General features: G+C 39.5%; 1 protein-coding gene across 3 annotated transcripts in view; it reads right to left on the bottom strand.

Annotated features, from left to right (window-relative positions):
• The window catches only part of NR6A1 (nuclear receptor subfamily 6 group A member 1), a 142318-nt gene that overhangs the window by 36747 nt on the left and 88330 nt on the right, over positions 1-17241 (bottom strand). Inside the window, exon 1 of one of the 3 annotated variants that reach the window (XM_084898389.1) lies at positions 4579-5066. The exons of the other annotated variants lie outside the window; for them this stretch is intronic. Coding sequence (XP_084754515.1) covers positions 4579-4594 — 16 coding nt within the window. The 5' untranslated portion in view covers positions 4595-5066. Of the gene's footprint in view, positions 1-4578; positions 5067-17241 lie in introns of those variants that run through there. 3 annotated transcript variants of the gene reach the window in all.

Raw genomic sequence — 17241 nt, 5'->3', positions numbered from 1 at the left:
GCACCAGCCACAAGCTCATCCAAGAATCCTCTCCTTCCTAACCTCCCTGATTTGCTACTCTTCAAACTCATTTCAAGGCACATAAGAATGTGTTGGGCACTGTGACAGAGGTTCTCTTATTTAATTCTCATTATAATCCTAAGAGATTGGTATTAATATCCTCTTTTGTGTACAGGAGGAAATTGAGGCTCACAGTGACTTGGCCAAGTGACAGAGTCAGGCTGCTTAGATTCTTTCCCCAACACTAGGAATCCTGTGGCCAAGTTTTATGAGCCATCTGGGCAGCAGGGGACAAGTCCTTACCCTATAGCCCACGGGATCCGCTCAGAGGCCATGGGAGCAGCAGCAGGGTTTATTTCTGGTTTAGTTTGGTTTGGTGTGAATGGCTAAAAATCCTATAGGAATTGTGATTGGCCCCAATGACTATCCACCAAAGCCCACCAGCCGGTTGACTCCTGACCTTCCGTGCTTCTCACCCTAATTAATGCAGGGTCCTTGGATCACAGTGTTAGCATCAAGGCCCTGTTAGAGTTAGCAATGACCTTTACATCTATCAGGCTTTTCAAAATATGTAAAACAGCTGTGCATCGGGAACACCCCAAACTCTCAACCTTGAAATATGTAAGAGTAAGATGCATTTTTCCTAATTATGGTATTTTTACTAAGTCTTTGTGACATGATTTTTTATGTGTCTAAAAAACATTTAGAGAGTGGCTAGTTTTTCAATTTCCTAAGCAATCCACTGAAGCATGTAAAAAGAAGATGCTTGCAAATGAACTAATTTCCGTGGCGTAAAAAGAAACCCCAGTAGCAGGGAAGACGGAGAGGAGAATGAAAAAATTGGGGGGAAGGGAAAATGTTTGGCTTCCTTACTTGTGCCTGATATCCTTTTGTTCTCCCACCTCATTGTACTAAGGCCGCTAAATCAAACACGACTGCAGTGATGCTTGTGTGTGAAAATGACAAAAGCAATGGGCTAAAAATCCCAACCTCATCTTGAACCCTGAAGACTTTTATGGCTTTTCCTTCACTAGGCCCTCCCACTAAAGCACATTAAAGACCACATTGTTCAAAGGGGTCATGGTAGGTTTCATACCCCATTTTAATGCAATATAAATAGTAACTGAACTTCCAAGTTTTGTTAGTAATACTTGTATCTCTCTGGAAAATGCCCATTGAAAGAACTGCTCCCTTGGTTTAAATATTAATGCAGAATTATAATATGTCAGACAGGCAAAACAATGGTATTAAGGAGGTGCTGTTTGTGGTGATTAGATTTTCTTTCTATACACCCTTTTTCCCTAGGAAAGGGTTATAGGTTAGGGATGGGTTAAAAATATCCACATGATCTTGTGAAGTGTCTTAAGTATTCTCCTGAGCCTCAAAACTGTCCAAAAGAATATGTCAGGTCTCCAATCAAGAAGCATAAAATGAATTAAACTTAGAGCTCATTTCACATGCAGGTTTTCCTTCCCCCACCCCTCCACCCACCACCCCTGCACCCCATTCCATTTGTATGTTTGTATGTCACATTATGCCTCCACCCCAGTGTGTTTATGCATTTATTCCTGGAAGATTTCAAATTGGGAGAAGGATATTAGAGGCTCTTTATAATTCCATTTCCACAGCTGTTACCATCAGTTGTCACCAATACTTTAGGAGTTTAATGGGAAAGAGGCAACAATAACTCCATTACTCTTTCCAACTGTCACAAAGAATTCGCATCATAGAAGTACCTACAGAATCACTGCCTGCAGTTGAGCTGAAAAAGGATACAGTAAGAATGTTACAGCTAGTCCTGGGAAAGAGGATTTGGAAAAATGAAAATCTGGTCTGGAGTAAAAGACCAATGAACATGGAAGTGCTTTTCAAATTATAAATTCATTGTTGGAACTGCTCACTTTCCCAAGCTCAGGTTATCTCTGTTTAACACAAATATAATATGCATTAAATGTGGCATGATATCACAACTTAAGTACATTTAAAAATATGACCTATGATTCTGTAGTTTCTTGGCTACAAGTCTATTTAAAGGAACTCAAAATAACACACCGAGAGCATCTGTTTAGCTCAGTTGAACTTTCAAGAGCCAATACCAGCTGCTGGGGGAGGGATTTCAAACATGTGTTACTCAAATCCTAACCAAATTGTTTTTGTGTGTGTTTTCATTTCCTTAACGATGATTCCAATACCAATAGAGTAAAGCAAACATTTGAATAAAAAAGAAAAAAGGTTATGGGGGGAAGAGGGAGAGAAAGACGAAAGAGAGAGGGAGAAAGGGAGAAAGAGAGAGAGAAAAAAGATTACTCAATGCTTTGATGCATGGACTAAGACCAAAATGATCACTCTCTCCAATTCAATACAGTATTAGCATGAGGACAAAAGGCATTTAAAAATCAATTTGGAGTTATTTTTAGTGGGGACTGCCTGATTTCAGCAAAGCTGAGGAATGAGAATATTCTTGACATTAAAAAGGGCATTCTTAAGTATTGTTTTTCCTTTAAGAGCAATCTGATTTTCACAAGGAATTCATTTGATGGTATTGTTTCAGTTTTAGGCGTCTGCCCTGCCAGGCAGGAGCTGTGCACAAGGGCTGTATCTATCTTGAAGTGTGCACAATGGCCTCTCTTGCAGCTTGCTCTCTGTTATTGATCCTTACAGATGCTCGAAGGCCCTTCCCCCACCTTTCTCCAAATCCCAACCCCCATTCTGAAAGATAGCTTAAGAAATAAGACTTCCTGCCTAGCCACTGGCAGGGCTGAAAGACCAGATTGTATGACTCCACAGATCAGGCCTGCCACAGTGAAAGCTTGAATAGAGTTAACCCTCTGTGAACTAAAACAAAACATTTGTATGCCCAGCTGTGACAAAGGTTAATTTAAATGGACAAGGGCCCAATATCTAAAACCAGGCAATGCTTCTTTACAGTAGCATTTTCACTGGTCTCTTTTTAAGTAGTTTGATTTTACTTTTTAACCTTCCAGAGACCTCCTTCAGCTGGAATAATTCAAAAATTCACTTCCTTGTTTTATGAAAGACCTTGTTTTAGTACCATAAGTTATTTTCTGTCATTGAACAGCTAAGAAAAGTCTAAGTTTCAATGCTTAATTAAATAAGCACTGAGGGAGAACTTTCGGTTTAAACCTTTTTTCTCTTTCAGAATTTGTGGACTATATATCAATAAGAAATTCAAGCTGGCTGGAAAGAGAAGAAAAGACCAAATCCTCCAAAGCTATCCCATCCAAACTCCTATCACCACTACTCTGGTATCTCTGACTACCGGCAAATTCCTATTCCAATGGACCTGGGCAGATCTTACTTCTTAAACTACTCCTTTCTGGGAAAGCTAGTATATCCAAAATAGTTTAACAAAGAATTTCTGTGTGAATTGGGGGAAGAGGAGCTGTTCAAGAGAACAAAATAACAGGTCTTGCATGTAATTGATACTTTCTTACAAATTTCATTGTTTCTACTAATTTACAACAGAAACCAACCAAGTGATTCTGGTATAGAAGAACCTATGAGGGAGTATTACTATAAAGTGTTACTATAAATAAGAATGCTATGAGAGGGAGTCCCGTCCCACTTCCCTAGTTTGTGCACCGAGTGAGAAAGAAACTGCAGAGCTGCCTGCGTATGGCAGATGTTCGCTCTGCTGCAAGGGGCTGGGGCGCTTTCCCTGGATGAGCTATTTCATAGGTTAATGCCCTAGAAATTAACCAACTACCTTAAGGAATCTGACACTCTCCTGGCCATAGCTCAGCAGTGCTTGCTTATAAGAAACCAAACTCTTGGCAGGCTTTTAGACTCCATACTTTATAAACACAGCAAACAAATATAGCACATCTTAATTTTAACACTAAAATTCCATTTTCTAGATGTTTCTTTAGATGTATATGTCTTTCGCCCAATTTTAATAAAGGTGTGGGGCACTCGCATGAAAGTAGGAACCTACCTCCAAATATATGAACTGCAATACTAACTAGAGGCTATTAATGAGAGAGGGAGAATATTTACCCTTTTAAAAACAACCCACTTAAAAAGAAATTAGCAGTAGTCTTATGCGCAAACTGCAAAGAATCTAAGTTACCCAAAGTGAATGAGGTTGCCTTATCAACAGCCTCATGATCCCAATTCTACCTATAATTAACAGTACTAAATAAGGCGTTGGCAGACAGGATATACAGGATATAAGAAATTTAAAGTATAAACAAATTCTGTCAAGAGGTAAACAGAATAATTTTTTAAAATGTAAGCTTAAGGACTGTGATGTAAAATTAAGTTTAAACTTTTTTTCAAGTCACTATAAAATTTAATTTGTTTTTCCTTTTTTCCTGCTTTCTCTTTTAAAAACACCAACCACAACCATCAATTCGGTACAGTTTCCCTCAATTTTTTTCTATCCCAAACATTGATAGCCAGTTACTACAAACAGAAAACTTGCTGGCTGAATTCTGCCAAAACACAAAAGAGGAGTGGATTGCCTCCCTGCTCTCTCCAGCTACTGTTTGCTTTAAACCGGCAAAGAATTTCTGAACCTTAGATTTGGTCCCAGTCTTAAACAGCCAGTTCCCTTACCTTCCCATGTCTCCATTTCATGCTTCTTGCAGTTTGTTGAGAAGTTCTATTGCAGCCATGAAGAAACAGATCACAGGACAAGTCCAGCTTGATAAACACCCTTCCGACACTTGGCCAATTTCTCTCTCTTAGCAGGGACTACGACAGTCATCCTTACAGGTCAGTTTACAAGCCGGTCATGTGATTAGAAAGTTCAGGCGCTAAGGTCACAACGTGTACGGGAGTTCGTTTATTACCAAAGGTTATCTAAGTGGAACCGATAGACTTATTTTTCTTTAGTTAACAATACTGCCTAACGTGTCTCTAATGGAAACATTTAATGGGAAATACTACTCTGATGTTCTTTAAGCTGAGATTCTGAAATTAAAAGAATGTTTTAGAAAGACCTGGTTTTCATTTAATTTTTAAAAGTTCTAACATGTGGGATTTTCCTCCCTTCCCCTTCTTTCTTTCAAGAACTATTCTATATGGAACTAGAAGATTTAGAGTTGAAAAACCTTTGGCACAAGGAAAAGACAAACAAGAACTCCATGTTATGCAAGTGTTTGGGGGAGGGGCGGGAGGGGCGTGGGATTCCCTGCCTTTTGTCATTATAATAAACAATGACAAGGCAGATTTTTCTGAGAAAATTGCAATGCGAAGCTATGAGTTATTTGCTGGGTTTACTTTAACTCTGGTCCTTAATTTCCAAGCTCTGGTTAGACACCCTGGCCTGAAAGAATGTGGAAAAAGGAAACTAGGTCTGCAAAATCCCTTTAGAAAGAAAGCAAAGGTTAGAAATTCCATTCCCTGCCCCCAGCCAAATTCTTAAATCTTTAAGTAAGCTTCCTGCTTCATTCCTTTAAAACTTCGGAGATCTTAAGCAATTGTTAAGCTCTGCCTCCCTGTTCTGTGACTGGTACCAGCAACATGCGGCGAGTGCGTCATGCCCGCAGTGCATGACACCTTCCAAACCCTGCCACAGGCCGCAGAGGCTGGCAGATCTGAGTCAGATGCTATCAACACGTGACGCCAAACTTCCAGTTATCCATTCAGACATCAGAACCCAAGGAGAGGGCAAGTGCTGCCTGGGTAGGTGGGCTGGCGCAGAGACTGATTCCTAGGTATAAAAGCTTTTTAATGAAACCTCCCTTGGACCCTAGCTTTGGGAATAACTTAAAAGCCAGGCACGTTTTACAGCAGTGTTCCAGGAGAAAGGGAGACCCTGCCTGGGGTGGAGTGGAATCTGTCACTTGGCAGCCATATAATGAAATGGCAAATATTGCTACCACTGTTTACTAGCGGGCTTTTCCAACAAAGAGAGCTTTAGGGTCAACTTACAGCATAGGTCCCCGAAACAAACTGACCAATGATTACAGAAGGAGAAAAGGCTATAATTTATCTGCCTAAAAATAAATGTTCTGCCACTGCTATACCACACACCTCATCCCAAACACCAACACATCAACCAGTTTTCCTACCCCCACTCCTACCCAGTTAAGAGATTCATATTTTCTTCTCAATCCCTGTGGAACTTAATGTATCTCTATAAATAGAATTGGGGGGGGGGGGGGAAGGGAGGCTGAACAAGGGGAAGGTCCATCAGCAAAAAGCTATTCAACTGGGAATACTCATTCAAAGTCAGCTCTGGTTCTCTGAGGAATACAGATTTACCTGAACTCAGCTCCTGCATACAACAGAAGTTTAGTAATAAGCCTCTTTGCTTTATGGCACCACTCTTTGGAGGAAAAGATAAAATGGGAAGCTATTAAGACTGGCTCCTAGTATTAAGACAGAAGTAGAGTCCTTGATTTTTTTTATTTTTATTTTTATTGTTGGGCGGGGGGGGGGGGGGGGGGAGAAAGAGAAGGGGGGGAGAGGGAAGGAGGGGAGGAGGAATGGAAGAGATTGACTTTGCTATTCCACTCATCTATGCATTCATTGATTGATGCTTGCAGGTGCCCTAACTGGGGATCTAACCTGCAATCTTGGGGCACTGGGACTATGCTCCAGTCCAGTTACTGGGCCCCAAGGCCAGAGTCCTTGATTTTTAAGGGTGAGTCTTAGTAATAATCCATCAATGTGAAAGAGAAACATCAGTAAGTTGCGTCCCACACACTCCCCAACTAAGGATGGAACCCACAACCTGGACATATGCCCTGACCATGAATGGAACTGGTGTCCTTTCGGTGCACTGGACGACACTCAACCAACTAAGACACAGCAGCCAGGGTGGTAAGTCTTATCTTTGCACAGCCATATTTCTTTAGCATCCTCAGTCCCACAGGTTTTTTGAGAGCCCTTTACAGGCTCTACTGAGAGGAAGGGGGAAGAGAATAAGACATGCATCTCATGGACCACATGAATATAAAAAACTAACTCTAAATCTTAACTACGGCTCCCAGAAAAATTGTTAAAAACAAACGCAAAAGGGGAAAAATCACTTAAAAAGACTAAAAGGATTCCTGGAATTTATGAGTAGGAAGAGGAGAAAAAGAAATAAGAAATCAGTGCATATTCTACTCGCTAATGTTAATTTTGTAATGTAGAGAAAAATAGATGAACAAAATTCTGCATCCAACATCTGCAGCATTTGCATACTGCGTATCTAATAGAACTCAAAATTTTAGTTCAAGTTGTGAATGGCAGAACATAAGTTAACCTGTAAGAGACTATTTCCACTTTTATTTTAAAGATGGGGAAACTGAGGCCCATAAAGGAAGAGGCAGGAGTTATCAAACCAACTGAGAAGAAAACCAAATACCCTACCCTCTCATTTCTTCCATTATATCACATATCTGGGACAGAAAAAAAAGAGCCTCTTTTTAGATGCTACTACTATTCAAGATAATTCCCCATCTGTTTGTTTATTTAAATAGCAGCTTTCAAAGACTGCATATTTTGTAGCTAAATGGGGGTGGGGGGGGATCAAAATGTAATATGCGTAATCCTTCAATGTAAAACAAAAGGTAGCAATTATGGTGGCCACACAATCACTGGGAATCTTCAACCTTACTTGTTTCTAAGAAGTTTTCATGAAAATCTGATGCAAAGTGAAAGCTATATCATTCTGATGGAGGGGAACGATCCATTTTAGAAATCCAGAAATACACAGAAAATATTTTAAATCCTTTTTAACCTTGCAAACCACACACACACACACAAGAGCCCAAGGCCTCTGGTTCTTATCTGTCAGATCTTATGGCAAGGAGAAGAGTTTAATTAGACCAAATAGGAATAATAAAACACAGCCAAGTGAAAGTGAAATCTATACTATGAACTAACAAGCAAACCTCCTAAATGCAGAAAAAGAACAGAAGCAACGAAGAACATACTCAGATATAATTTCCAGTTTTGCCTTCTATTCCTGTAGTTGGAAAGGTGAATTCATAGTTTGGTAAAATAAAAACAACTAAGAATTTTAAACTAAAAATGTTCCAGAAATTTATTTATTTACTTAAACATTCCCTGAGTGCCTCCTGTGAGCTAGGCACTATGCTGGCTGAAGTGTCAGAAATGACTTTTATGTCACCCTTGCCCTAGGTGCTAATTATCTGGTATCTCCCCAGCCTTATTTTCCGCCACTCTATACTAACCCACTTGTAGTACAAACACACTAAACAAATAGATGGCAATATGATCTTACGATCTGTAACAGAGATAAGTGTTAGGGAAACAGTGGAATGCCACAGAGAGGACAGTACGTTTGAGCAGAATCTTGGAGTTCTGCCAGTAGATAGGAAAGATATTTCTGGACTCAACGAATGGGTAGAACTGGGGAAACCTCAAAAGACTTTTTAATGCCTATTCTATGAAGTCTGGAGTTAAATCTGTATGCAAAAGACTGGCTATGAAAGAAAAGGCTACAGGGCATGATTTAAGAATAGCCTTATATATAACAACCAAATGCAATGTATGTACCTTTTTTGGACCCTGATTCAAACAAATCAACTGTAAATAGACATTTCTGAGATAATCAAGAAAATTTAAATTTAGGTGGGTATTTAAATAGATCAGTTTCCCACCCACAAGGTGAAGAACCTGGGAAAAGTAAGCCTGCGTTCCTTCTAAAAATCTCCAGCCCTAGCTGGGGTGGCTCAGTTGGGTAAGCATTGTCCTATGCACTGAGAGGTCACCAGTTTGATTCCCAGTCAGGGCACGTGCCTGGGTTGTAGGCTTGATCCCCAGTAGGGAGCATGCAGGAGGCAACAGATAGATGGTTCTCGTTCATCAATGTTTCTCTCTCTCTCTTTCTCTCTCTCAAATCAATATAAACATATTTGAAAAATTTTAAAAACATAAATTTTCCGGGCATGATTTAAGAATAGCCTTATATATAACAACCAAATGCAATGTATGTACCTTTTTTGGACCCTGATTCAAACAAATCAACTGTAAATAGACATTTCTGAGATAATCAAGAAAATTTAAATTTAGGTGGGTATTTAAATAGATCAGTTTCCCACCCACAAGGTGAAGAACCTGGGAAAAGTAAGCCTGCGTTCCTTCTAAAAATCTCCAGCCCTAGCTGGGGTGGCTCAGTTGGGTAAGCATTGTCCTATGCACTGAGAGGTCACCAGTTTGATTCCCAGTCAGGGCACGTGCCTGGGTTGTAGGCTTGATCCCCAGTAGGGAGCATGCAGGAGGCAACAGATAGATGGTTCTCGTTCATCAATGTTTCTCTCTCTCTCTTTCTCTCTCTCAAATCAATATAAACATATTTGAAAAATTTTAAAAACATAAATTTTCCAGTTCAGATTTTACGCATGAGTTTTAAAAGTATCACACTCAAGAACCAATTATGTCGGTCCTTTTTGGAAAAGAAAAAGAAAAAAACACACAGATAAACAGTATACAAACTAAATGCAACCAACTATATTTCCTGAGAGGTCTGAACAAGTTGGACTTACTCATCACAATATGGCATCCCTGCCTGTTCACCTTCACAATTAAGACTTAGATCAGCCCAGAGATTAATGCAAATAAATAATGTAACTCTGAGTATAGCAACATTTCAAGCTGCTATTAAACAACATGAGCAAATAAAGTACACACACACACACACACACACACACACACACACACACGTTCCAAGTAGTAAGAAGCAGCACTTGGGGACAGTGCAAACGGACAGAAAGCCTTTCTCCTTTGGTGCCCCTAAAAAGGAAGACCACTTGAAGTCCAATATTTTTCAGATAAACCCTGGCCTCAGTGCTGACTTTGTAAGTTGTTTCATTTGCCTATCTACCCATCTGCCTGACTTGGGGAGGGGGTGGGTGGTTAGGTGACACAGGAAGAGGCTTCTACCTACAAGTAACTCCTACAAGATAAAAACCTCGAATAACTGTGGCATGATCTCACTATACCTAGACAATGGCTCCCAGGCATCTATAATATAAAGGTCCACACCCCAAGGCCCTTTACCATCAGCTTCATTTACCACCACTCCCATAAAAGCACTCATCACTGGAGCCATACTGACTCACCTGCAGTGTAAGTATTCATTTGCCTGGAGAACTCTTCTCACTACTTCCGTATAGCTTCCACTGCCACTTACCTTTCTGGACTCAATTTAAATAACTGAGGTTCCACCCCAAAGTAAGAGGTGTTCTAAGACTCCTACCCCCCCAGGCCCCCAATCAGAGGTATTCTAAGACTCCACTGTGAGGTATTCTAAGGCTCCAACCTCTCAGCCCCCAAATCAGAGTCAAATCACATCCTTCTGCTTGGATCCCTAAAACAAACCATGATAATATTATACATATCACTGTAGTATTTTATTTTACAGTTCTATCTTCTTTAATCTGAACGTACTCCAAAGAGTCAAGCCTTGGTATTCCTAGGGTCCAGCCTTAGGTTTAGGTTATAGTAGGCTCATATAATATGCTAAAGCAATTAGAAGGCTCTCAGTGTGTGTGTGTGTGTGGGGAGGGGGGGGGGGGTGACTGGTGTGCAGTTATTTCATTAAACTTAATGGCACATTCATAATATACTTCATTTTCACATTTTCTAACTCTTTCATTTTACTTCAGAGGAGTCTCCCCGCACCCCCATACAAACTCCACTTCAGAGTCCTTTATATGTCAGGCCTTTGTTTTATATATATTTTATGATGTGTAAGCCTACCTGTCACTGAATCTTCCAATAATGAAGGTCCAGCACTGGTAGTAAAAGATTTTTTTATTAATGTGTCCTATTTTCCGAGTTCCAGTATTAGTGTGCAAACATATATTGCTGGTAGCCTTTTGATTAACATATTATACATACACACACACACACACACATACACACACACACACACACACACACACACACACACACATATATATATATATATATATATATATATATATATATATATATATATATATATATATTTATTTATTTCACACTAGGTTCCAAGCTACATGAAGATAGGGACTTTGTCCCCTATTCTGTTCATCATTGTATCCACAATACGTGACACAAAGCAGGAGTTCAATGAACATTTGTTGACTAGAAAAAGGAAGAAAGGAAGGGAGTTGCTTCAGAGAGCAGGCTCGTGGGGGATGGAAAGATATCTTTAAGGAATACTGATATTCACAAAAAGATTGCTCTAGGCCATTCCTGCAAAGCCAAAACCAGTTCACACAGCCTCAATTCCAACTCTAGTAAATCCCACTCATACACAGAGCTCTCCTCTAATTGAGGGATTGGGTTTAGTAAATCTGAAACCCAACAAGACAAGACCAGTTGTAAACCAGCCAAGTGGCAATCCTACCTGCAACCAACCCTGTCCTTCCTACTCTACTAGTAACTGAACCTGATTCTCTAAATATAGGCACAATTACGCCTCAGGTGCTTAATATTCTTATTTTGGGACAGAACCTGGATTCAGTTGGCAAAGGGATTGATTTTTATCAAACAAAACCCAATGTAACACACATAAACCCAATCTGAGTCAACCACACGTAATACAGGATCTTAACCTGGGCCCTAGAGTCATGAATTGCTCCCCTGAGCCTCACATCTTGATATCTAGCTGCCTTCTGGGCATCTCCATCTAGAGGGATCTAGCACTTGAGACACATCCAGACACGTACGCCCTCCCTTTAAAGCCCGCTCCCCTCTCTGGGCTCCCTGCTTCAGTGCACAGCCTCAAACACATAAGCCAAAAACCTGGGACTTTTTTCTTCACTCCTTTAAAAGAATTATTTAAATTCTTTATTGTTTAACGTATTACTTAAGTCTCCTTTCCCCCCTACCCCCCATTGACCTCTCCCCTCCCTCCCGACACCCATCTGTGTCCATTGGTTATGCTCATATGCAGGCCTACAAGTCCTTTGGTTGATCTCTTGCCCCTCACTCCCTGCCTTCCCTCATAGGTTGGACAGTCTATTCAATACTTCTATGACTCTGGTTCTGTTTATATTCCACAAATGTCTTCATTCCTTTCTCACCCACATTCGACCTATTATTCCTATCCTTTCTATCCTCTCAAAACCTGTCCAGTCATTCTCTCACCACAGATGGGAAATTTGAGTATCCTTAAAACAATTACAATGAACTGAAATACAAATGTTTAAATCCAGAAGTTAATAATAACTCTAAAAATTTAATTTCTCACCACTGAGAAATTTAATTTCTCACACAGCATTTTGAAAAACTGTAAATAAAGGGAAAGAATCAAGTATTTATTCTGCCATTTCTAGATTAGATATACCAGAGTAATAAACAGCAATGGAAAAGTTTCTCTTTATTCAAGGTAACAGATGAATAAGAAATACTAGAATTAGAATATTACTATGAAGTAATAGATCCTAGATATTAATCATCAACCGCTAACATAAAAAGAGAGAACACAACAGTACATATCTTCTGATGGAATAACTCAACACCCACATAAAGCAGTCTTGCCAAAAAAGTTGAACCTGACAGTGATCAGGCCTGTAGATCCAACAAATAAAATAAAAGAACTCAGAGTTTCAGAGGAACACATTCATCTACATCACAAGGATGCAATCAGCAAAACCTGGTAAATTCAACAAGATAAATCACCTAAACTCTTAAATTAAATTAGAAATAAAAAAGATAAAAGAGAAATCTATAGATTAAAAAAATATTTTAGAGATACACACTGGAATATGAATGGATGAAATGATGATACCTGAGATTTGTTTCAAAATAACATGGAAGGGGAAGAAGTGGGTGGAAGTATGGGTAAGAAAGAATTAGCCACTGGATGATGGTTACTGAGGCTTGGATACATGGGTTCATTATACTACTTTATGTACTTTGATGTCTATATACAATCTAATAATAAAAAGTAAAATAAATCTTCTTGAACTCATTTATTTTCATCTCTACTGTCCTTTTCTCAGCCACCATTATTTCTCATCTGGCTTATTTCAAGAGCTTCCTTATAGGTCTGTCTTATTGGTTATTGTGATTTTTTTTTTCTATATGTCTAGTCCTCGCCCACTCCAGATACCTCCCCCTAAATCCATTCTCCACTCTGACTACTTTCTAAAACTCAAATAAAACCTTGACACTTTAAAATCTGTCAGGAAGGAATAAAGCACCTTCCCAAGATTACAGGGCCCTTCCTGATTAAGCGCCTTGCCATCCTCTCCATTCTCCTTTCTCCTATTCCCCATGCTCTCAACAAAGAGTGCTATTTTAAGTTTTCCAAATGGGCTTTTGCATGTACTGTTCCTTCTGCCTAGCTAATTTCCATGAGTTATTAATTCTCAGCTAATTCAGACATTACATCTTCCAAAAATCTCCAATTCTTCTCTGACCTAAAGGTTTTTTCCCCAGAGCACACAAAACCTTGTAAGCAAATGCTGAACCATAAACCTTTTTTAAAGAGATGAGCAGCAGAAGACTGATTATAGTCAGTATTCAAATGTTCTTGAAATCTAGATAACTAAAAAGAGCTGTAGCTAGAATAACCTAAGTCAGAAAACCCATCACTTATCACTTAAATAATCTTTAACTTTTCACCTGTAAATGAGGATAATTACACTTACTGTCCTAACTCAGGAATGTTCTAAGGAACAAATAAGAACGTGTGGAAACATTTTTATAATCACAAGTGCCATATAGTTATTATTTTTAGTAAAAGTAACTATTGAGGGAAGGAAAAGTCTTTCTGTGCATAACATAAAACTCAGATATCACTAAGGAAAAGATGATCATATCTGCATTTATATAAATTCTAACTTCTGAAAGTCAAACACACCTAAACACACACTCTCTCTTTAACACACCCATTGATATTTATAAGCCTAAAGAAATCCTATAAATCCAAAAAGTCAAGCAAACTCCTCAATGAGCAAAGAATATGACCAAGCAAAGATGATCTCATATGATTACACATCACTTATTATCCAACTAATTGGCAACAAAAATTAGAATGCTAAGAATATTTCAGTGTTAGAGAGGTGTGTGAACATGGATATGCTTATACAGTGTTGGTGGTTGATATACAACTTGAATACAGCTTACAGTGTCTATCAACATTTAAACTGTCACACTCTTTGATCCAAGGTCCCCAATTTTACTACTTTCTTACAGAAATACTAACATATTTTCACAAAGATATATGTATAAAGATGGTCACTAAAACATGTTACAATTTTTAAAAGCTGGAAGAAACTCAAATGTTTGTTAATATAGGAAAACTCAAGAAGTGAGAAAATGATTAAGGAGATAAGACACCAGACTTTTTAGACTGTACCTGGTCACTTAGCAAGACTGATTCTAGATTTTAGTCAGCCAATCATTCAGCCAGTCCCTCTCTCCATTGCTACGTGCTTAAAGTGGTGTCAGGCAGGCAATGCATTCCTGGTCACCTGCACGGGCCTTCCCTGACCATCCCCCCAAACAATCTGGACAGAATCTCCAGCACAATGCAGGCATTTCTCTGGCGTTAAGACCCTTATGAAAATGGAATAAGGGGCAGCAAAGTACACCCTTGGGGTAGGGGTCATCTTCAGGTAAGTAGATAGACATTTTGGCAGTGATTTTTAGATCTCAAGTGCAAAACAAACTTCAAGGATTAACTCATTAGTGGGCTACCCCCCCCCCCCCGCCCCGCCTTGTGCTAAACCCATAGCTGAAAGCCAAGTGGTTGACCAAACCTGCTCAACCAGGCAGCCACTTCCAGAGCCCACAGTCCCTAGGCTCTGGGCCCAGGCTTAGTCTGAGAAAGGATCACGAACAATCTATCTTATCACACCTGGAATGTTTTCTACAGCGTTGAGTACAGGGACTATTTGAGATCCAGTACTTATATGACCCCCAGAGTGACTCTGCACTTTGGGTATCTCATTTGCCCTGGCCCTATTGAAAACTAAGTAATTTACTTGTTAAATGAAAAGGATCCAGACATATGAGTCAATACTTATTATTCCCCACAAATGTATAATGTGGTGCTTCACTTTAGAAAACAGAAGTTTCCATTTTGCAGAGGGCTCTTCTCCCTCCTCAGGGCTCTTCACAAAAAGAAAATTCTCAGAAATATCAGATAACCTATTCCACCGAGCATCATTTGAAGTGCAGACTCACACAGGGAGGGAAGTCAGATCCTTGTCAAATCACATAAAGTAATCTCTATATTCTAGCTGGCCTCTTCTATTATAAAAGAAACCACAGGTGAAAAGACTGCTTAGGAAGTTCCTGTCACAGTTGGGATGCCGGTTTTAGTCTGTTGTTACCTAAGACATCTCACCTTACTGTCCTAGGAAATCAGGTCTGAAGGAGGACCACGCATCATAGAAATATTTGTAGCAGGCCATTCAAGTGTCACATAGTTGTTTCAGGAGAAAAGACAGACTATAACAATACTAAAGAAATGTATGGACATACTGTTTTACTAACAATGCAATGAAATATCAAAGGAAATCATCCCAGCTTTGACAACTAGTTTTGAGGATGCCAGGTTAGCCATAAGAGATATCTCCCATGACTGCAATTGCTATATTCTGCCTGGGTTTTGTTTTGTGATCTTTTCATCCTTCCATGTTGTCTATGACATAGCAAATTTTAGCAGCTGTAAGCACAAGGCCAAGTGCTAGACACCTAAGTTTTACTATTTTTGGTACTATAGATAATGTTATAATGAAAGTTTCAGTACTTGTATATTTTCTAATGCCAGTGGAATTATTTTCATAGCAAAATGTCTTAGGATTGGCTCATGAAGTTGGAGGTTATGGAAAGCCTTATGACTCTGGCTCCATATATCCATGTCAGTCAGTTCCCTTAGGGATCAGACTTATCCCCAACTGCTGTGGCTGTCCTACAGTCCACCAGCAGAGGGCAGCATCCACCAGACTAAGGCCTTATGATGACGACTCCAAGCATGGGAAGTGGAAGACAAGACAAAGGCAAGAAATCCACAGGGCAGTGCTAACCAGGGCTCCCAAGGTCTGGAAGGTATAGTAGGCCCTGGCTCAAGCAGGACAATTAGGGATCATCCATAACTAACAACTAGCAACATGGAATATTCCTGTGTCCTTGATTCTTTTACTGGCACCATGATAAAAAACTGACTTGCCCTTAAATAGGTGTATGCAATTCTATATCGTGCAAGTAACAGAGATGAATGGAGCCTTACCCCATGAGGGAGACAAAAAAAAAGGAAAGCATTAGGCTTTTGGCTTCACTTTGGCTGTTTTTGTTGAAGGAAAGGATTGGAAAGAGTAAGCATACCTATCTATCACAGATGTCTAAGTTCTCATTTCCCCTCTTCTTAACTTCACTTATAAACTGAGTTAGCTGCAAAGCAGAGATACTGTAGGCAGAAATGAGGCAAAAGGTAACCAGGAGACCAGAAAGTTAGGATATAGACCAAAAAAATAAATAAAGAAGAAAACAACTGTAGCTGAAATGTCTCACTGTTCATTTTAGATTGTCAACCAAGTTGAATCATCTCAAATTAATCTGCACCTCAGCTTGGGCTACTCCCATACTGCAGCTCTTGAGAACCTAGATAAATGCTAAGCCCTTGTCTGTCAAAAGGCTGGAAACCACTGGTAAGCAACTCACTACTACCCCTCTCTAGAACATTTATATGATTGACATCAGAGTCATCATTACAGAGAGAATGCAACATTGATGAGGGTGGAGAAATAGGCTTTCTTATATCCTGATTGCAGAGGTGAAGGGAGTCTGGGGGAATGCTATTATTTATTTACCACTCTTCAGTGTGTGTGTGTGTGGGGGGGGGGGAGGGTGTAGAAAAGAAGGTGTTTAAGAGCACCAAAATGTACAAACCCTCTCACTTGGAAATTCCACTTCTAGGATTTTATGCTGTAAAAGTAATGCCTCAAGCAAGCAAAGTATTATAGAAGTACATTTGCTGCAGCCCTGTTCATAACAGAACAAAAAAAGCAACCTAGTGGCCATTAACAAAAGATGGCCTAACAAATCCTGGCCTATCCATTCACTGTAACCATAAAAATAATGGCTATACCTCTTACTGAAAGTGCAACTTTACATTTAATCCTCAAATCTCCGTTTCTTCATAAAATGGGGAAAACAGTATCAACTTCAAATGATGATTTCATTCACATATTCATATATATAAATGGACTGAATTGCTGCCCGAGATATATGGCAGCACAGTGCCTGGCATACAGCCAATGCTCAGACCACTCAGAAGATGATGGTAACCATTATTACTACCATCACCACGTGTGG

The sequence above is a fragment of the Pipistrellus hanaki genome, assembly GCF_964339955.1.
Source record: "Pipistrellus hanaki genome assembly, chromosome: 11".
Lineage (NCBI taxonomy): Eukaryota > Metazoa > Chordata > Mammalia > Chiroptera > Vespertilionidae > Pipistrellus > Pipistrellus hanaki.
Note: the sequence above shows the minus strand (reverse complement) of the source record. Positions and strands in the feature narration are given on the sequence as shown.